General features: G+C 37.5%; 1 protein-coding gene across 1 annotated transcript in view; it reads left to right on the forward strand.

The window, feature by feature from the left end:
• The first annotated feature begins 1,046 nt into the window (after positions 1-1,046).
• MED15 (mediator complex subunit 15) overlaps positions 1,047-22,824 on the forward strand; it is a 72,594-nt gene continuing 50,816 nt past the window's right edge. Inside the window, exons 1-3 of the mRNA XM_071588750.1 lie at positions 1,047-1,247; positions 1,437-1,524; positions 13,816-13,867. Coding sequence (XP_071444851.1) covers positions 1,186-1,247; positions 1,437-1,524; positions 13,816-13,867 — 202 coding nt within the window. The 5' untranslated portion in view covers positions 1,047-1,185. The remainder of the gene's footprint in view (positions 1,248-1,436; positions 1,525-13,815; positions 13,868-22,824) is intronic.

Genomic DNA, 22,824 nt, shown 5'->3' on the forward strand with positions numbered 1-22,824 from the left:
TCTTAACATATAGTTTTTAAATAAATCTCATTCGGAAAATGAAAACAAAGGAAAAATTGAATGCTTGGGTTGTAGTATTACATTATGTTAAAATTATTTAAACTAGGGTGCTATTCTGAACTATATTTCATTTTAAATGATGGGTAATTAACCAAGTAGGGCGTTTTTAAGTCATATGATACATATTAAGTAAAGAACTTTAGGCCAATATCTATTAAATATTAGTGTGAGCATCAGTTATGGGAGCTAGTTTTTATTATAATGCCATCTTCAGTTTCCCTGGCATTCCTGGACCATAATAGTGTACAGAGTGAGTTTTCTTTTGGGAGGGGTTCAGAGATATTCACTGAAGTCTTGCAGTATTTTTGTAGTAAGTATAACATATTGAAAGTGACCTTCCATTCTAGAGTTATGCTTTACCTTAGGGAATCGAAATAATGGTGTGAATCGAAAGGCCAAATGAAGAAAACAGTCAAAAAATAAATTTTGTATTGGTTACCTTAATGTTTCTCGTTTATCTTCTGATAGTTGGCCGTCTTCAAAATTTGACGGCCGCCTGAACCTCCACCTTTAACGTATTATACACTTTGAACAGCCCATCTTTTCCAGGTCATTATTTCCTTAATTATCTAAATGTCCCCATTATCGGGGCTTTATGTCCCATTTTGTTGGATCGCGATATTTAGAAACGTACGAACAATTTAACTTTAACTGATTTAACCGTTTACGCCATGATCCGCTCGAGTTCTACTTTAAACCTAGACCGCGAAAATGCGCTGTGTGAAGCGTCTGTCTGGTGAAAGCTTTTATTTAAAATGGAAAAAAATTCTGTTAAAATTTTCCGCATCATTGCGAATGCCATTGTATTATAGAAAAATGATTTTTCCCGATAAAATAACTGCATTATGAAAAATATAATCTGAAATCAGCATCTATTCAAGTCTAAGGATAACTTCATTTCAAAATTGACCTCAGTTGTCGCTTTTCCCGGCATCCGTTTCATTTTCTGAAACGTCTGTAGAGGGAACTAGTAGCGTTACCGTTAGGCCATTAGTTTAGAGGGGTATGTGGACGTGGAGTTCACGTTTAAACGTATATTTTCATATGTTAGAGGTAAAATAACGCAGTATTTTGCTAAAAACCCCGTTGTTCAAGCCCGGGACTAATCAGATTTTGGTGATAAAAATGGCTTCCGAAGATACTTCTTGGAGAACCAGCACGTTTAGGCAGAGTGTGGTGACGAAAATGTAAGTATTTTCTTTTGTTTATTTGGTTGAATTTAATAAAAGGTGATGGGTGAACAGGTAATTGGCTTTTCGAGCAATTATTGTTTTCATCGAAAAGTAATTTCAACCAATGATTTATCCGATCTAAACTCTAGTACTGTCAAGCATTTGATGAAACGCAGTGATGCATATGAAATGTTTACTTTTCAGTGATGAAGCAATTCGTCGCTCTGGGATGCCGACATCAAAAAATAGCATGGAGATGGAAAATCATGTTTTTCAGAAGGCGAAATCGAGGGTGAGACAAGCACAATTGGCATCTCACGTATTTGGAGTGTATACTTGAATTTTGCGTTGCTATGTACTTTGAAGTGATGATTTTAAAATCAAAAGCATTAGTGCTCAGGATAATATTAACTTTTACCCTCTCAGATTTATGGTGAATAGGTTTATTAACTCTGGACGTTTTATCCGAAGAGTGGTAACTTGAGCATATAGTTGGCTGAACTAATCCTACTTACATCATTTTGATTTAAGAATTAAAATCTATCTTCTGACATGAAATAATTGAGTCAGGAGCATCGTTTTTACTTCCGTCATTGTCCATTTTTTGCGATGGTTAAGTATACCCCAATTTTTATATCAAGCGTAAAGCTGACTCAGTTGTAACAATTTTGTTCCACGTTGTCCCAGCAGTTAGAAAGCATTTATTTGAAAAAGTTAACCTCAAGATATTCTTGATTAAAATAAATGTTATTATATCCTTTATATGTTTGATAATTTTAAATTCTCCTAAAATTCTTATCAATGATTCTTCAAAATTTAAATGTTTGCTTTGTAATTTGTTGAGGCTATTTCTTCGTCTTACTTCCACTATTAATTCATAACAATGTCATTTCTATTGTTAATAAAAAAATCACGTTCAGTCAATAGGCAATTCAGACATTCCGAAGAAACATAATAGCTGTGATGATTAGGTTTTGTGCTGTAATGGTTAATGCTCTTAAGTTGCAAATAGTTTCAAGCTTAGGTAAATTGGAGCATGCAATATTTACCACCAGCCTTAGTTCTGTGTAGCTGTTTGGGAGTCACGTGTTGTAAAAAAAACTTGTGAGAGTAATAGAGGTTATAATTAAGGATGTTTTCCTCTGTACAGTAGGGAAATAACAGCAAAGGAGGAGGAATGTTTAAATATTTTACTTCTCAGGGTATTCCAGGAAAAAGAAAATAGAGAATATTTTGTATCATGCCAGATGGGTACATTAATTGCCATTCTGCTTTAAAGGTGCCAAGGGTATCCAAATGGCTGCGCATTGCGAGTCATATGGTATATAAATAGGATCAGTTGTGAAATACCTCCAGTAAGTGTTTTTGGGAATAAATAGTTTGACAAGCAGTAGCTCGTCTTTAAATGACTGAAAAATGGAGGTTGGTGCAACATTAATATTCATGTATTAACAGAATGGTAAAAACTTTAAAAACAGTACAACAATGTAAAAGGGTAAAGGAAACCATTGAATTATGATCCTATTGAGTGGCAGCTCATTAACTTGCCTTTTTTTTCAAGTAAGAGTGGGCATTGAATCCAAGTCAAGGTCCCTGGAATCTGTTATTTCTGTTACTTGATTAAAATGCCGGAGTATTGGCCTCAACAAAGCAGTACAAAATTATCTGTGATATGCACTCGACTATAAATCTGATAATGAGCTTAGAGAAGGAAAGAATATTCCCTATTTTCTTACGCAGTACTGCATATTCCATGGCTTGCGACTGTTTCATGTGACTGCTGGTGTTGATTTGTAAAAATTAATTGATATTTGAAATTCCAGGTTATCACTTCATTATTTTTCAATGATTTTCAAGTTAAACTTAATTAAATAGTTACGGAAGCTACTATTGTAATACAAATAGTATAAATGTTCGAAGTGATTTCTATATTTTCTGTAATTTTCCTAATGTGGTCCACTAACTTGAAAAATACGAGGGTCATCCGGAAAGTAGTACCCGTTCGTGCCGCATGAAGTGCTGACGACGCGAGTAGCCGCTGGACGAGGTCAGATAGCTTCAGTGGCTTGTCTGCCTTCTCTGAGCCAAGTTGCGTGACGCTAGCATTGCCTGTGTTGTTTCTGTGATTGTTTACAATGTTTAAAAAAATTGAGAACGCCGCCAGTTGTGAAGTGAGGGCAGTGATTAAATTCCTCAATGCAAGAAACGTTCGCCCATGTGATATTCATCGCCAATTAAAGGAGGTGTATGGAGACAATGTAATGGACGAGTCGTCTGTTCGGCGGTGGTGTCGCAACTTCAACATGGGGAGGGGGAACACACACGACGATGAGCGTTCGGGGAGACCGTCTGTCATTACAGACCAACTGGTGAGCTCAGTTGACGAATTCGTGAGGAACGATCGGCGCGTCACAATTGATGACATCTGTGAGCATTTTCCCAATGTTTCTCGAACAATTGTTCATGAAATTGTTAAACACCATCTGCATTATGCAAAAATTTTGCAAGATGGGTCCCTCGCGTATCTCAATGAGCTGGCGGCGAAGGACTATGCAGCAGGAATACAGAAACTTGTCACACGTTATGACAAATGCCTTAATTTGCTTGGAGATTATGTTGAGAAGTAGTTTAAAGTATCCTCTTTCAAATAAAATTTTTTATGTTTGTTAATATTTACTTTTGTGTCTTTATTTCACGAACGGGTACTACTTTCCGGATGACCCTCGTATATGTAGTATGGTCCATGATTAGAATAACAGTGTATATCAATGCTCTTAATGGCAGGGACAGGTGATGTGAAACTTTAAAACCATTAGCCTGGTGACACCTGCAATGAAGATATTGATGATTCATCTATAGAAGTCTAGAATGTAGAGCAGAGGACTTCCTAAATCAGATCAGGTTGTATTTAGTGGAAGTAAGAGAGTGCAAGGGATGTTAATTTGGCCTTAAGCTATTGATTGGGAGAGAATACACAAGGACAAATAGGCGTTCATTTAATTTGAGGATCTTCACAATGCATTTAATTAAATACCTTTTATCCTAAAGGACACTGGAATTTATAATGAAAGAAGAAACATATGGAATTGGAAGTGATAAAACGGGAATAATGATAGGAGTTAAGCAGGAATGGAATTCTTCTCACAACAATCTTCATTATCTGAATAGTGAGAGCTGTGGTATAAATTGATGGAAAAGCTTCAGTGGTGTGTATGACATGGCTGTAAGGCAAAAGAGCCATTAAAATGGGGAAGCAAAAGCTGGAAGGAGTTTTTTCAACGTGAAAGTAAGAGGCATGATAATGGAAGAAATAAAGAGGAATTAATTGGTGGAATAGCTAAGGCAAAAAAGGCATTCTACCAGAAGAAAAGTCTAGTTTTAGCCAGCAATATCATTTACAGTGAGAACAAACTTAAAGGGAGCATATGTCTCTGAGGCAATGAGACATGGTCAATAGCAGAAAAGGGAAGAATAGAAACAAAGGAATGTGGTGTGTCCATGGGAGAATGGTTAATGAAAGAGAATCCTATATGAATATATTCATGCAAAGAGCATGAGGGAAAAGAAGGCTAATGAAAACTCATAAGAGGAAAGTATAACCTTAGCAGGCACAATTGTTGCACAATGTTGAGGCACAATTTCCTAATGAAGATAGGTGTCAAGGGAATGATGAATTGGGAGAGTTACAGAGAAAGGCACCCAGGCTAAGATATGTGAAACAAGTAATGATCATCTTCAAAGAGAAGAAATATTCAGACTGGTTACACAATGAAGGTAGACTTGAATTAAGGGCTCCAATCAACCAATCCTAGAATTTATTGCGCAGAAGGTGATGGTAATCTGCTATTCTTAATTTTGAAATTGATTTGCTCAGTCATTTTGTTCCATTTCCTCTTCATTTCTTCCACTTCTTTCATTTTCATCTCATGATGCCTCTGGTCACCCGAAGCTTCACCCTGTGACTTTCCAGGTACCAGGTTTTCTTGAGACTACATGGGAAATAGGATTGGATCTAGTTAAACTACTGTGTGTGAATTCCACATTTTATTGGGCTTAGTCTTGAGCCTCTCATTTGCCTATCAAACCAACTTTTGAGTAGATTGTTGTGATTATTATCAGTTTTTATGCTCACCATCATGGGCACATTCTTTTGTTCTTCCTATCGATTCCTTTCATTATTTATTCAAGAGAGTGCAATATTTTCTGGAAGTTTTTCTTGTCTGCTTAGCTACATGTTTAGCAAAAAAAATTCTTCCCTTAAATATAATAAGATCAGTGAAATGTACTCCCCATTTAATGTCCTTTGTCCTTGTGAGCCACCTTATTACTTGGACTCCCAGCCATTTCTTACCAATGAAATCAAGTGCAGTATTTTATTTCTAATTATATTTTTTTATGCAATAGGTATGTGAATATAAAATATTTTTGTCCTTGCAAGGTATATGCATATCGGTTTGTTTTTTTTAGTTAAATATTTATGAGTTCTATTTGTAATGCTGGATGGCTCTAAAGAGAATAAAAAAAACCACAAACACAGTAATCAACGTGAAGGTCAGTTTGGTAGGTGATGGTAGAGTTCACCCAGTACTAAGCCTGACGGCGTGTGAAATTCACGCATCAGGGTAGGGGGGCCGGTTCCTTTTCCTGTGCCAGTTATGGTTTCCCAGGAAGATCTGGTACCCGAAAAATCATATAGCTTGGGTGGAGCTGCAGGTGCCCAGATATTTGCCTGGGAATCGAACTTCGGACCCTTCGGTCAGTAGTCCCGTGCTCTGCCCCCTAGAACACTGCGCCCCACCATGAAGAGAATACTCACATGTAAATTTAGTTTCTGTCATGAAGACCAGTTAAGTTTTGACTTTCTAGCTTAGTAGATTGCGGATGAATTTTTAAATGGTGCAGTGCTGATTCATTGGCTGGTGCTGTTTCATGTAATAAACCTCAGTAATCAATCTGAAGGTTTATTTGAAGATGAGAGTGGTACTCATCTGGTGACTTAAGCCCAGCCGCGTATGAAATTCATTTGTAGTAAGGTAGGATGGGCATTTCCTTTCCTTCTGCCACCATTCTGTTTCCCAGGAAGATCCTGGCACTCAAAATATTATTTGAAAGCAAGTGAAACAAACCAAGGGTGCCCAGAGGTGCCACTCAGAATTGAGCTTAGGACTTTAAGCCAGTAGCCCATCATTCTATCCTCTGAACTAACTTCTTTTATTCATAATGCATGCACAATAAAACTTCCTTCTAAATACATTTATACATTATGCTAATAATAATGCTTAAGGTATTATGTTCAGCAATGTTTTTAGAAACTATGCACGTGATATCTACTATTTGCATATTAACCTTAAATTTGTAGCCACCAGTTGAAGGTGTTGGACATGATATTGAACAGAGTTCACTTACCTCGACATGGTGATACTTATTTCTATTATGATAAGATTAAAATGGGTAAGATGGAAATCATAAGTATGCAGATGAAATCATCATTACCTCCTCCATCAATGGTCTAAGGTAAAACTTTGGGTTTTTACCTCAAGTAACTTATTGCCTGTCCAAAATTGCCATTTATTATATTCTTAATATAACTACCAGTATAATTTTAACATGTCTTATTGCATGCTGAATATGCTTTATAGCAGCTATGAATCAGTTCAAACCTGCTTTCTTCCTTCCTTAGTTAGTACATCAGCTGTCCTAACTTCCTGTCGCTTTTTTGGGCCTTCATATGTTTCATTTGTTATTATTTCTCATTTTTCTCCATGAAAGTAATTGCTAAAATACTGTTTTCAGCCTAAGTTAGCTGCCATTACTTATACAATGTGTGCTTTCACAGGGTATTTTCAAGTTCAATTCGCATTCCAAGTAACAGATGTCAATTTTATGTGCAAGTTGAGGGGATTCCTGTTGCTCCTTAAAAATTATTTTTGTGGTAACTTTGAACCATGAACTTTCTTTCCAGTCTCATCTTAAACCCAGTAGCCTATGCGGGAGTTGTTAGTGGTTTCAAACATCCTTATAGTTCTTGTGATTGAAGACGTGTTAACCAGTACCACAAGAAGTCCCTCAGCATTGGCTACATATTCTTGTGTAAACACTATACAACATGTTATGACTCCAATGCCCATTGAAACACTTGCATGAATAGTTTTCATTGGGAAAAGCAATTTTATTTTTTTTGCAATACAATTTATTAAAACACCTTCAAGTAGTTTTTCTTTTTCCAAAGTTTAGAAATGTTAAAAACAAAGGAAAAAATGGTACATTATTTCTTAAAGAATGAATATTGCTTATTTTTATGCGCTTAAAACGAAAGCATTTCATTTTGGTGAACAATTCATCAGTATCAGTTTAAAATATAGGCACTCATCATAAGCATTTTCTAGGTGATAAAATAGAAATTACTATGTAATTAAATCACTTATTATTTTATGATCGGATAAGGCAAATTTGAAATTCCATTATTGATTCTACACTGTTGTAAAGTTGGTCCCTTTCAAAGATTACTTCCATAGAACATGCAAAAAGAAACTGTTTTGCAAGTAGGGTTGTAGCTGCAGGTTCTACAGACAATAAATTACCTAAAAACTAGATGTTGTCAATAGGATGGTTGCCTAGTGGATCCCAGGTAACTGGGGTAACTGATAAAGGGTCCCAGGTTCAAATCCTGGTAAATGCCTTGGGTAAGCACTGGTTGAAATTCTCTATTATCTGTTCTCTGCTGTATTCTGGGTACCATAAATGCATTATAAATCTAGTATGAGGTGAAAAGAGAGGTACTGGCCTCCCATACTGCGCAGAAATGGCATTGGAATAATTCTCTATTGGACCTAAAGTGGGCTCTATATCCACGTATCACAGCAAACTTCGGCATTGAAAAAGTGGCTTTTAAGATGTTTTCCATGAAAATAGGAATGATTTGCTATATATTTTAAACCCTTGGTGTAGTCAGTAATGAAATAATTTTCCAAGGATCAAAAATTTCCAAATTTGAAAAATTCTCAGGGTTACAAAATATTTCCCTCAAGGTTAACAAATTGAAGTGAATGTCATAACTCCAAAGGTTTAAGGCACTCAGTCTAACAAATATGTTTCAGGTGTGTATTCTCTAATATGTAGGAGCTTAATAATATAAAAATAAATATTACAACTTCTCAAAAAAGTAAAACTGAATAAAAAAGTAAATCCAACAGCTGTGCAATAAATTGAATGCATGCATGTGCTTTGTAACTTTCAAATTGTTAAAATCTCTGGAAATTCTGGATATGAATCCCATTTTGCCTGATTGAAAATTGATTCATTGTAGTAGTTCCCTAAAATCAAACTAGAATCTAGCAATACATTCCAGTCATGAACCAAACCAGGACAACAGAAGAGTTTAACTCCTTGCCAGTAATAATGGTTGTTAGAATTGTAGCTATGTTACATTTGATACAAAATTTTATTTTGAATTGCTATTATTTTCTGTCACACTTGGTAATAAGTTCATTTTTGTCATAATATCATCTATTTTTTGACATGGTTCATTCCTGTGCCTTATTATGGGTGTCTGTTGGGTTTACCAGGAGCACACTCCTGGAGTTCAGTTTTTGTGTGTTCAAAGAAGTACTATATTGTTTTTGAAGAAGTTGTATTAAATGCTCATAAATATGTCATCAGCTAATAGGTGAGTGCTTGGTCGATTGTCCATTGAATCTCACGCATAGCTTTTAAAGTAGGTGCTTTGACCATACCAGCCTTGGCAAGGGCTTCGTTCTCTGCTTCCATTTGGATGACCTCAGCTGTATCTCTTTGTGGTCTAAGTGGCACTAGTATCAGATCTGTGTTTCAGGTAAATACCTGGTAGTTGTCTGCCCACAGCATTAGCTCAGTCTGAGTTCCTTCAGTGGCTCCACATGTGGTGTAGAAAATTAGACCCAGATCATTTGTGTCTGACCTTCCTTCTTAGAGCAGATCAATCATGCATAAGAATTTTTACTTCATTGTCATCAGTGCCATTAAATTGCGTAGCTAAGAAGTAAATATGCTCAGTAGTAGTAGTAGTTTTGAGGGGAGGCGACCGACAGCTAAGGTCATTTGCGCCATAGGGGATGGATAGGAAAGGATGAAGGGTGGAGAGAAACCCGGCGTCGGCATTAGCCTACTCTTTACGAAAGGCGCCAAGGGGTCCACAGTTTAACGTCCCATCCGACGGACGGCGTACTCACTCAAAGTGCCCTCCACAAAGCACCTCAAGTAGGGATCGAGATACCTCTGAAAAATATTCAACACCGCCGGGATTTGAACCCGCGCCCTCAGGGTGGGAAGCCAGTACGTTAGCCCCCGCACCATCTCGATCCCCCCCCAAAATATGCTCAGTTATATAACATTTTATCACCTTAGCAATTGTTTAAAATAAATTATTGTACTATGGTAAACATGACCATCAAGGTCGGTCATCCATAACTGACTCATAAGTTAAAATTCATTTAGAATCTATCTTATATTCCTCTACAATTAATGCACAGATTTGAGAATAAACTCCTCAAGGTAAATTATGATGAACTGCTTAGAGAACTCATCAATGAATGGACCCTAATTTTCCGTACATGCCTAATTGCCCGCTGTGCAAAGTGATGCATTACGCATTTGTCTTCCCATGCTCATCACAAACAAGTGGAAGACTTCCTTTATTCTAAAAAGTATGCTAGTGGTAGCTCAGATGTATTTTATGAGAAACTCTCTATTACATAATATAGAGCCGCTATAAATGTGCTACGTTAAAGAGACTTGAGGAAGGCAATGGTAAACCGCTTCAATCAATTATCCTACGAACAATGATACACATATATCTAAGTTTGAGTCCTAGCAGCTATAGTATCCGGTCCTCTGACCTGTTTGTTGAGCCCAGCAGTCCCCACAGTGATTGTGTCAAAAAATCTTTGTAAGTAACCAATCCACAGCAGCAGCACAAAGGACAACCAAAACGGTCAAAATAAGGACTTGGAATGTTAGAACAAAGTTAAGAGCAGGAAAATTAGAAAATATGAAGCTAGAGATGTAAAGAGGAAAATGTAGATATTTTAGAGCTGTGCAAGATGAGATGAATGGATGGCGAGGGTTGACTGGAGCAAATCTTAAAGAGTAATATGCAGTCGAGGGGAGAAGAGTCAGAAAGGGGTGGCAATAGTAATGAATAAAAAGATAGGACAAGCATGCATACCATATTTCAAGCAACTGATAAGAGTGTTACTAGTAGAAGTAAAAGCTGAACCAAGGAACTATTTTTCAGTTATACATGCCCCTTAACAATCATAGGGAGGAAGAAGCTGATAGGGTATATAGGGTCAGTTAGAGGACATATTGAGCACGATTCCCTTCAGGGAAATATTTGGTAGAGATAAGGGATGGGAACATGACGGTAGGCGAAGGAAGAGATGATAGTGAGGTGGGAGACTACGGTTTAGGAACGAGGAATTTCTGCAAAGTAAGATATAAGCCAGGTAGGAGGTTACTGTTTTGGAGAAAGGAATAACTGTAGGAGGAAAACCATAGAGTTTCTGGAGAAGTAGCTTAATTATAACAAACATTTGGTTTATACACCCAATAGGTATGCATGGAAAATTCTAGGAGATATTTATTATGACTAGGCATAGATTGAAGAATGATCGACTTGCATTGTTTTCTTGGACTAGATGTAGATTTGAATCACTATCTAATGCTATTGAAGTGTAATATTAAATTAAGTGGAAAGAATTGGAGAAATAATATAAGTCAATGTGATGAAACTCTTATTGTGGCAAAAAGGAAGGTACACCAGAAGGCAGTCAATAAAATGTGAGGGAGGATAAGGGGCCGACAGCAGGAGGAAGATGGGAGTATCTGAAGAAATGGGTAAGGATATGATTTGGGTGATAGATGAGAAAGAAATGGAAGAATGTAAACACAGAATTAGCAAGAATAAAATTACAAAGAGCTGAACGATAAACTGAGGCAATAGACTGGTTGGGCAAATGAAATGATGGAAAGATTAGTGGAGAGGGAAAATGAGCATGCAATACAGGTAGGCAAAAAAAGTAAGGATTTAAGAAAGGAAAATCCATTTATACTATTAGATGTGCAACAGATAAAATGTTAATCAAAGTAGAGGAGGTTCTGCTATATGGCAAGAATATATAGAGGAACTATATGTTAAAGATGAAGGCTGGTGAGGTTGGCTTCGGAAAGGGAATATAATGTTGGTAAATATAGCCTGGGACCAGGAATATTTCACTGTAAGAACGAAAAACTATTGAAGAAATTGAAATTGAAGAAGACCTTGGGAATAAATAATATTTCGGCAGTATTCAAGCAATTAGAAAATAGGAAAGGAAGAGTTTTTTATAGCTTTATTTACAGTATTCATGAGGGAAAAATTAGGGCAGACTTACTTTGATAAGTATTGATTCCCACTCTAGAACTGGGATAAGTAACATTATGTGAAGACTGTAGTATGTACGTTGGATTTCATGTGGATTAGATGTATTCCTTAGGATCATCAGCATTAGGGTGGAAGAGAGAGCAGTTGAAAATCAATTTGGACTTGAAAAGAGAAAGAACGAGGTAATTTCTATAATGAGTCACTAGTAGAAAGGAACATAGAGTAAAACCAGGTAGTACATGTATGCTTCATGGATTTTGAAAAGGCACTAGATAGAATAAACTGGGCACGATTAATGAACACATCGCAGAAAGTAGGTTTAAACTGGAAGGGTAGTTGTCTTACCAGGAGCTTGTGCATCATTTGCAAATAGCTAAAGGGGAGTCGGGATTGGCACTTCTGGGCAGGGAAGTTAGGTGTGAATAATCCATTAGTGCCTGTTCTTTTCAATATATTTGCAGAGGAGAGGGATAGGGAGGTATTATTTTATTTATCATCTTCTTTTGGGGCAAGATGTAGATTATGTAGTCCCTTCTTCCACCTAACCCCTAAGCACTTCATTGAAGAAAATTGTGACAATTGTTTCAGAGCGTAAAAATCATTCGCCTTGACTGGGACTCGAACCCAGATCCCTCAATATCCGGTCGAGTGCTTTAGCCACTTAAGCTACCGAGGCGTCCTCTTAAACTCTGAAATTTTGGGGCTTTTAAAGGAACTAGATGTTATGACGAAATACCGTACATACAATGTCACATGTATTCGTAGTCGTGCGCGAGGCACCACTGTCCACGAGGTTAAAGCCAACTTTAAACACGTATGGTGTTTTCCCTTTGACAAATTCCAAAGAAACTGCGGGAGATGCCGCAACAGTAACTTTTAACGGAGTCATCCGCTAATGTGCATTTCAATGCAACAATTTCAGAGCGTAAAAATCATTCGCCTTGACTGGGACTCGAACCCAGATCCCTCAATATCCGGTCGAGTGCTTTAGCCACTTAAGCTACCGAGGCGTCCTCTTAAACTCTGAAATTTTGGGGCTTTTAAAGGAACTAGAAGGGAAGGAACTTTTTAAAGGAACTTTTTACGCTCTGAAATTATTGCATTGAAATGCACATTAGCGGATGACTCCGTTAAAAGTTACTGTTGCGGCATCTCCCGCAGTTTCTTTGGAATTTGTGACAATTGTGTTCAATGTTGACTACGCTTCTTCCTACCTCTTCAATTAATACTATGGCAACCCCTCGTTGGCTTTCGTCCCCGCCGCTGTATATTATTCTATAATTATCACTCCTGTAGTCCCCGCCATCTCACCTAATAATTTAAAATATCAATTTTTCCCCTTTTCATCTCTTAGTTAATATTCTCCAATTTCCCCGTCCTCATCATTTTCCTAACATTCCACGTTCTTATTCTAACTAATTTGGTCTTCTTCTCCTGCATCTTCTCTCCTGCTGCTTCTGGTTTTCCCTTGCAAGGGTTTCGTGGGATGACGACCGTGGAAGTCCTGCCTCCCTTGCTGCCGGGCACGACACATGGCCAATTGGGCTGAGCCCCTTAATTGCCAGGACTCATATTCTCTGTAGTGTTCATCATCTGAATCTTGGGAATGATAATTGAGGTGATTTTTCTGTTGCCTTCCTCAATAGTGTTTTTAACATAACACCATCACTTACTGGCCACCCCACTGGGGTCAGATGCCATTGCAGCCGCCTTACTGAGGAACAGATGCTGCAAGGACAACCTTTTGTCTGGCTCCTAACCTTCGACCTATCTGGTATGGGTGACCCCTCCAAGAGCAATTATTATTACTCCTGCCAGCACGGCTGTAGGGGTCATCGGAATGCACAAGCCCTTCCACCACATCCAGGTTGTAGGGAGGTATATATATATATATGACCGCGGGGAGAAAGCAGTTGAGCTCTGCAGGAGACAGGGGTTAGTCATCACCAACACTTGGTTTAGGCACCACAAAAGGCGCAGGCATGCATGGAAAATGCCAGGTGACTCAGAAAGGTATCAGCTAGATTATATTCTGGTTAGACACAGGTTTAGGAACAGCGTGATAAATTCGCACTGCTTCCCGGGAGCGGATGCGGACTCTGACCACAATTTAGTTGTTATGAAATGTAGCATTTTACTAATATGCTGTCTTACTAAAATGAGCTCTGCTCTTTGTATCAACAGGAGGAGTACTTGAGCTTTGTGGCCAGGTTGATTCTTCATGTTCGAGAGATGAGTAAGTATCTGAGAACAAAATTATTATGTCGTTCCGGCAAAAGTGTATATTTTTGTGTATTTCAGTTCCTTTTTTATTAGTAATGTAATGTTGTACATGGAATTTGTCTGAAGTTGGGATGTGTGTCTTTTGTCATATTTAACAGTATAATGTTGTGGTGTTCTGAGTGTCAAATATTTGGAAATGACCCCGGACTTGGTTTAAAACTTCATCATCAGATGTGGAGCTAATTTGCAGCAACCATTATCCTAAGTTTCTGTTGCTTTTACTTTTGAGGCATGGAATTCACCATACGTTGATTTTTTTGCTGAAAGGAGGTTAAACAGTATGATACCAACAGTGGAAGGTGGAAGCTTACTAACTCACTGTAAACAGCCTTCTTATAAGGAAGCTGTTGTTTCAGGTCTGTCTCTATAGACATCATTTCACTATTTAGACGCATTTGTGATTTACATTGAAGTGGTTGTCAGCTCAATGTGTGTGATCATCAGTCATGATAGTGAGCAGTCATTAAGAGCTATAAATTCTCACCTAACAATGGTAAGAATTTTTGCAGCCCATGGCCATTGGGGTTCAAACCCACATAGAATTCCATGAACTTTAGATTAGGTACCTGGATATCTCAAAGTTAAGGTCACCATACCTTCGGAATAACTGGAAAATTTAAATCAATTTGTGCAGTAGATTGCTGTATTAGTGAATTTGCTGTTATAATTGAAGGGTATTTTTTTTTCTCCTGGCAGCTAATTTCCTAGAAAGTTTTGTATCATTTTATCTTTTATTACTGTGTTACTGTTTTGACGAGGGGGATGATTACACTTTGTAGGATGTTGTTCCTACTGTTTGTGTGTAATATGAATGGGTGCTAACAGAAAATACCAATTGCATATTTATTTCAATTTCATAAGGAAATGCTGGAGGCTAAAATTGAACAAGGAATTGCAGTCAAGACTCCATTTTGCATAAATTGGAAAAATTGTGTTTTTGTGAAAGATAAAAGTCAAGTAATTACAAATATTGTTCATATAAAGATTTAGTTGTGGGTAAGCGTATCTACCATTTGTAGAAAGCAAAATTTAGGGTGCACAATACTGAAGTATCTCACCAATAATATGGTGCCACATTACATGGAACTGGCATGCACACACTGAATAAATTCCTGGACAAGAATATTTTGTGCATTATTTTCGCTTTATTTCTAGATATTAGTGTCAATTTGTCTCATATTTTAATGGTAATTCATCATCATGTCAGTTATATTTATCCACCATGGTAAGTGAGGCATAAAAATGGCTAGAGGCAGGTATGAAAGTAGGTGAGGAACTCTTCAAGTCAATTAGATGGTAGATGATCATGCTCTAGTTAACCAGTCAGCCTAGGGATTACAGTCATTGCTGAGGACATAAGAAAATCAGTGTGCTAGTTTTGGAATGAGAATCGATGTAGAAGGTCTGTCCAAAAAAGATCCAGCAAGCAATGATTTGAGAAAAATAGCCTCCCTACGTAGAACAATGAGGAGGCCTTAGTCCCCTTCGAAGCACTCCCCATGGGACCTCACGCACACTTATTCCAGCATCTCTTCCACTTATCAAAACAATCCGCGAAGTCCCTTTTTTATTGTCTAGAATTTCATGCTGCAGTTGCTGGGGAACTTGCTCCTAGACTTTAATAATTACCCAGGTTTTCTAAAAAAGGTCATAACTGGAAATTGGTTATGGGCCTACGACTTAACCACTGAAACAAAAGCCCAGTCTTCCCAACAGTCGGTCGACAAGATAAAGCAGAATGCAATGAGGCAGTAGATGACGATTCCAAAAAAGGACTTGGCTGATTGTTTTGAGGAGTGGAAGAGATGCTGGGATAAGTGCATGAGGTCCCAAGGGGAGTACTTCGAAGGACACCAAGGCCTCATTGTTCTAGTTAAGCCATTTTTCTCAAAATATTGCATAATTTCCATACAGACCTAATAAACAAAACAAAGATTAAGAGGGTTTTGAGGGGAAGAAGATTAAGGTAACCATAAAATTTGATGGCATTAACTAGAGCGGGTGGAACAGTTTTACTTTATTTCGGAAGTGTTTTCAATCAAGATGGTCAAAGTAGTAGTGATTTAAGGAAGAGAATTTTGATAGGCAGAAGAGGTTTTGCAAGGAGAGAATTGATGATGGGTACGATGAGTAAGGATGTTGAGAAAAGGCTCATGAAAACTTTGATATGGAGCATAGTTTAGTACGACATAGAAAAATGACCATTGAAGCAAAATGATAGGCATAGATTGGAGACACTCTTGAAATGTGAATGTGGAAAAGGATGGAAAAGGTGAAGTAGACAGAAAGAAAAATAAATGAGGAAATGGTAGGTGCCTTGTAGGGGAGGAGAGGGGATTGCTGGGATAAAGCTAAAGGAGGCAGGAAAGATGGATTCCAAGAATTTCAATCTGTGATCGAGGGGAGAAAATAAGGCAAATAAGGAAAGGGGAAGAGAAGGATGGGGATGTTATATGGTATGAAGGAATTTAGTGTGTATGTGGACTTGAATAAGGTTTTAATGTAATTTCAAATATTAGGTTGTATTGTGTTAGGAGAGGCAAAGAAATGTTCCAATGTCATGTTGGTGTCCATCCAAAACCTAACCTAAGTGGTCGGCTACTAAACAATAATAATACTTATCGACTTAGGGTGGTTTTAATAGGTGAGGATAGAACACAGCCAGTACTAAGCTTTGAAGTATACCAAATATACACATTCTAGGAAGGAAGATCAATTCCTTTCCCTTTGCCATCATTTGGTTTCTAATAAAGTTCTATTGTTCTATAAAATCACAATGCATTGGTTTTAGATGGAGTTGTTCAAAGGCATCATTTGCATTTTGGGATAATCTTTGCCATTATAGAGTAAGGAATTAATCCATAATAAATTTTTAAATTGTATAGTGTTGAAAAATAAATTGGTTGATGTCAAAGTTTGCATAAACTTGACAAAAATTCAATTATTATAATTTTCTGAATAAGTAGAAATATATTCAACCTAACAGAATATTAAGTGGGAGGCAAGGGGAGAGTTGGTTCACGAAGCAGGTGATTCACTGGCAAGAGAGTAACTCTACCAGCAGGCTAGAAGTGTATATGAGGTCATTTATGTGGGCCGACTCAGCATTGATCTTCCTGCAGTGTGAATGGTGACTAACACTATTTGCTTCACGCAAAATGTTGGTCATCTGCTCATTCCCCTCTGTTGATGTGTTTCACTGGGTGATGTGTGTGTGGAAGTTCGTAGACAGCAAAGTTGTGAGTGAGAAGTCTCTCCCTTCATTTGTCCCTATTTATTTTTTTAATCATCCATGAAACTTTTTGTGACATTTCATATACTCCTAAATTCCAAAATATTGGATATGGGAAAACATTTTCATTTTTGGTTATCAACATGCTCACTCCTTAAATAATTGGATTTCTCTTTCAAATATGCATTATAACCCTCATTTTACTGAGAAATATGGAAGTATGTTTTTTATTTAAGGTAGTTTGCTTTCAAGAGGTTGGTAAAATTTCAATGCTTGGGCCACTGAAAAAAAGCTCTATTTTTAATATAATTGTCATAAAATGGTATGGTTGTTTTTAATGACAAAATCTGGAATAATATTATTTTATTTGGGAGAAACCCTTAAGAGTTCTAAGTCCTATTAAATTCACTTTTATTTCATCTCTTGTATTGGTGGTCATTTTTATTTTGTGGCTGAATCAGCACTTAAAGAGACTCGGCTATTTCGCTTCGGTGCCATAGAGGTTCATGAAGAAAACAATGTAGCAAACATTAGATCTATTTTGGGTTTATGCAATTGTGACAAGTTAGATTTTGCATGAGTCAAAAATTGAGTGATAGACAAAAATGCAACGGAGGAAGACATAAATTAAGTCCACCTTAGGAATATATGACAAATTATAGGCAAACATCATAAAGACCTCCATGTTTGTGATGAGATGAAAACCCAAGCATAGGTAAATGGATTCGTCAACCACCGAGGTCAAGTAAGCAATGGGGATGCCTCCCTTAGCCTTCAAAGTTAGACGCCATGTACATATATCACTGAGAACTGGTGGTTTTCATCATTAATTTGGAATGGGAATGTTAGATGTCTTAGTTTAGTCATAGTGACAAGAATGACTACATTGTCTTCAACCCAGTCATTTTACACGAAACGATGGCTTTTTATGAACCAAGAGACATATTAAGAACCAAAAGCCTCAAAATGAAGTTCGCTCCACAACTCACAATGTGTGATGTCCTTGTCTCCTTGCCTAACTCAATTGACCTCGCCCATATCCCTTTGAGCTGTCATCAACTCCTGCCATGAAACCACCACTCCTGTCATTTATTATCTTATCCTCTCCACTGCACTTTCCTCTAAAAAATATCACATAAAATACGTCTCTCCCATGAAGGTCTAGTTTTGCAAGTTTGATGAGCATTAAAATTATTTTAAAAGTTCAACATTCAATAACCTAAAAGGGTATGTTAAGTTCAAAAGCATGGAAAAAAGCTATTTGGAAATCGAAACCTTCAATTATTGATACCCCTAAAAATGCCTTCGATGATCTCCAAAACTTTTCATTCTGTGGTGGCTGTGCTCGAAGGATTACGAGGTGAATATAAATCTTAAACATGAAATGTAAAAGAATTAATTTGTTGATATTAATGTACTACCTCGGCATTATTTTATGTGTTTCATTTATTTTCATTCTGAAAATATTATGACCAAATTATTTTCAAAGCTCAACACTAGAACCATGGGAATTTATTCGAACTAATAATCTCCAAAGCTGTGACTTTGACAGCTCTAGGCATTCTATTACTCTTTTGATTATATTTTGTTAGATTAAGTCCAGAATGGACATTGTTAATGCTCTAAGCTAAAATTTATTTATTTTTACATTTTATTATATAATAAGATTGGTTAGCATACAAGCGTAGGATGAAAAGTAATGCTTGTAGACCACAGACAAAAAATAGCAAGATCGGGCAAAAAGTACATTGAAGTACAATTCTCAAGTTTCAAAATCGTAAATTCATTTCTCAACATGGTCACCGTTAAGGCTAACACATTTTTTCCAACGTGTGGCAAGTTTTTTCATTCCGTCACCGAAAAACTCCACCAACTTTTCTCGAATCCAGGACTTGACAGCTGCCTTCACCTCATCATCCGAGGTGTAATGATTACTCTCGAGGTGTGTCTTGAGTTGAGGAAAAAAATAGAAATCGTAAGGCGCAAGATCGGGGAAATAAGGAGGGTGTGGAATCGGTTCAAATTTCAAGTTTCGTGGAGCCTCTCCAGTTGTGCTCAAAGTGTGTGGACAAGCGTTAATATGTGGCCAGGTTATTGTTGCCAGGCTGCCTTTAACATGATAAACTTTTTCCTTGGAAATTTCAATGACATTTGTTATATGCTTGTGAGTGATTTGCCTGTCATTTTGAATCAAATCTTTGATGAGTTTGTGATGTTTATCGTCTGTGGCAGTGATCGGATGTCCACTGCGTGTTTCATCAACAATTATGGATGGCTTTTCCAGGCTTGCCACCACAAAATTTCACTACCCATCAATTTACAGTAGACCTATCAACAGCATCGCCACCATAAACAGGATTTAAACGACGATGTATCTCAGTAGGAGTCACTTTTTCAGTAGTTAAAAATTCGATAACAGCATGCTGTTTAACTTGCTTTGACGTAGCACTAGAATACGCCTCCATACTCTCACTTTTCAAAAGACACAGGGTCAATGTAAGAACCTCAAACCTGCGCATGCTTGTTGAGGGGGAATGTTGCTTCCACATGCCATGAGGAGTGCTTCTGAAGGTCATTTTGTTTGTGGCCTACAAGCATGTGTGCATGAGTTTTCAGCCTACCCTTGTATGTTGGAAAAACTTTGTGGGGAGTCAGAAATTTGAATTAAGTACTTAGATTCAATTCTGGTTTTTTTTCAAGTTGATAACCAAGTCAAGCATAAAACAAAAAGACTGCCTGGTGTGCTACAGACCAATATAAGGAAGGAAAGAGGAACTTGGCAAACTTATTGAATCAATAAATAGAGATATCAAATCCATTTAAGAAGTTACAATACATGAATTCGTACTACTTTAGGTAGGAAACATAAACATACAAGTAATGCTTATCATCCATTTATTTGCATTTTACACATGTATATACCTATTTTAACTATTTAAGCTGGGCTCTTTTCTGGAACGAGCATCTTGCAATTACAGGAAACAGTCTTATCATTATTGCAGTTTTTAACTTGATACTTCCCTTAGTAGTCATCAATGCAGGTGCAGTGGTAAATTTGCTGTTACTACAAATAATTCTTGAGTTATTTTCGGCCTTGATTTCATTTATCATGAAATCCCTCTGTTGAGTGACCAAATGAAGGAGGAAGTTCCTTCAGGAAGTTTTGTTCTTTGTCACCTGTTCAAATAAAGCTGATGCATAGATAGCAGCCATCTCTGTTTTATATTGAAAATATGAATTGGCCATCTGTGTCCCTGATGTCACTGAATTGAGTCCAGCCATTGGTTGTCTACCCTGTACATATTTTAGCTGTAAAATGACATAGTTTCCGGCATGTATTAGTATTATCTATCAAAATAGAATTAAATACAATACCAGAGGATGAAGGGTGCTGCTTGTGGGGATGTTTTCGCACAAATCTCCTTGATGCACATGAAGCAGAATGCAATTACTTGTCTCCATAATTTGGCATTAATTTATTGAAGGAGAAGAAAAGATTTTAAACTTGGGAAGAACCTCTTTCACCCTTTTCATTAGTCTAACAATGCTTCTCACCTCAGAATTCAACCTACGAGTCGATATGATAAAATAATTATCGCTTCTGAAATCCTGTCCTTTAGCAATGTAACTACATGCTCTAGTGAAGGTGAAATTCCTGATGATCCTTTCCGAAGTATGCTAAAGCTTTATAGAGATATGTATTTGAACCGAACTCCCACCAGAAAACAGAATTTAAGCCCAAATTTATTTGGCTTGTTTGCCAAATATTGAATGATAGGGGGATCGAGATGGTGCGGGGGCTAACGTACTGGCTTCCCACCATGAGGGCGCGGGTTCAAATCCCGGCGGTGTTGAATATTTTTCAGAGGTATCTCGATCCCTACTTGAGGTGCTTTGTGGAGGGCACTTTGAGTGAGTACGCCGTCCGTCGGATGGGACGTTAAACTGCCGACCCCTTGGCGCCTTTCGTAAAGAGTAGGCTAATGCCGACGCCGGGTTTCTCTCCACCCTTCATCCTTTCCTATCCATCCCCTATGGCGCAAATGACCTTAGCTGTCGGTCGCCTCCCCTCAAAACTACTACTACTTGAATGATAGCTTCTTAGGTAATATGTGGTAGTGTATCTCCACACCAAATAAATGTAGTTACAGAAAAACAATTGAAGCATATTAAGATTAAGAAACAGTATTAGGAACACTCAGTGGTTTCCAGAGATAAATGGTCATAATATGGAATAATGGTCTTATAAAATCAAAAAGCATTCAAAATGCCTGCCTCCAGGATTTTGGTGTTAATGATTTTTTCCTGCTAACTGGGGTTCCCTCTCTTCAGCTTTTGAAATTATATGAAACCACCAATGTATGAGTAATAAGTAAAGCTATACATTGAGAAATTTTTGAGAGGACATAGGGTTGATGGTAGGATTCACTTGTTTTGTGATTGCATTAAATTAGCTTAATTTGCCTTCTCCCTTCATCCCCAAGCCCTGTCACCCTGGCTACCTCCCTGCGTATGATATGGATTTCCAGGATATGATGCAATCGCTGCTGTGGAGAACGCCTCCAATATAATTGATCTCCAATTATTGATGTTGGAGATTGTTGCTCATTGAATGGTCTTTGAAAATGCATGACTAACTAGGAGTGCTCATTTTTCCAGTAAAGCAACTGAACCTTTAAGCAATGAAAAAGGGCTAACGTACTGGCTTCCCACCCAGAGGGCGCGGGTGCAAATCCCGGCGGTGTTGAATATTTTTCAGAGGTATCTCGATCCCTACTTGAGGTGCTTTGTGGAGGGCACTTTGAGTGAGTATGCCGTCCGTCGGATGGGACATTAAGCTGCGGACCCCTTGGCGCCTTTCATAAAGAGTAGGCTAATGCCGACGCCGGGTTTCTCTCCACCCTTCATCCTTTCCTATCCATCCCCTATGGCGCAAATGACCTCAGTTGTCGGTCGCCTCCCCTAAAAATTACTACTACTAGCAATGAAAAAGCTACATGGGATTAATTGCTCAATATATTCATTACTTTATTGACTGAACAGTTTATTGTGCTACCTCTTGTCCAAGTTAGTGTTCATTTTATGGATGTTCTGCTGCTGGAGTTCTGAGAGCTAGTGCATTTAAAGTAGGTGGAAAGTGTGTTCAGTGCAACCTGGTGACATCTGTCATGTTAAAATAAATTACTTAACCATGAATGTGCACCAGGGGTGTGCAATAATGCCCATCCTATGCAAAATACTATTATATCAACTTAGTGTTGCAGCTTCTCTTTATAAGTCTTATTCTCAAATATACTCCCACTTAATGTAGCCAAACCCTTGCTACATATGTGTAGGTTTTTCCGGGGCCGGGAAATGTTTTATATTTGGAAAGAAAAAATATGTATTGAAGGAACTAAAATTCACTTTTTCCTTTGCTTTCCCTTATGATTTTTGTCTAACTGAATATTCATGTTTAATGTGAAATCATTTGATATTATTAAATCTCATTGCATTCAGTGGTTATTTTCTAATGATGATTTTCTTGTTGGATAGTAAGGTCCTCTTGGTGTTTTTCTTGCATTTCAGTGTTGTGTAATCGTCCCCAATCTTGGAACTAAAAGTTATTATTTTATATTAATTGATTGTCAAAATTATGATTCATGACTGAAATATTTATTAGTTCACATCAATCTGAG

Source organism: Hetaerina americana, unplaced genomic scaffold, assembly GCF_022747635.1.
Source record: "Hetaerina americana unplaced genomic scaffold, ioHetAmer1.1.p SCAF_3, whole genome shotgun sequence".
In the NCBI taxonomy this organism is placed as follows: Eukaryota; Metazoa; Arthropoda; class Insecta; order Odonata; family Calopterygidae; genus Hetaerina; species Hetaerina americana.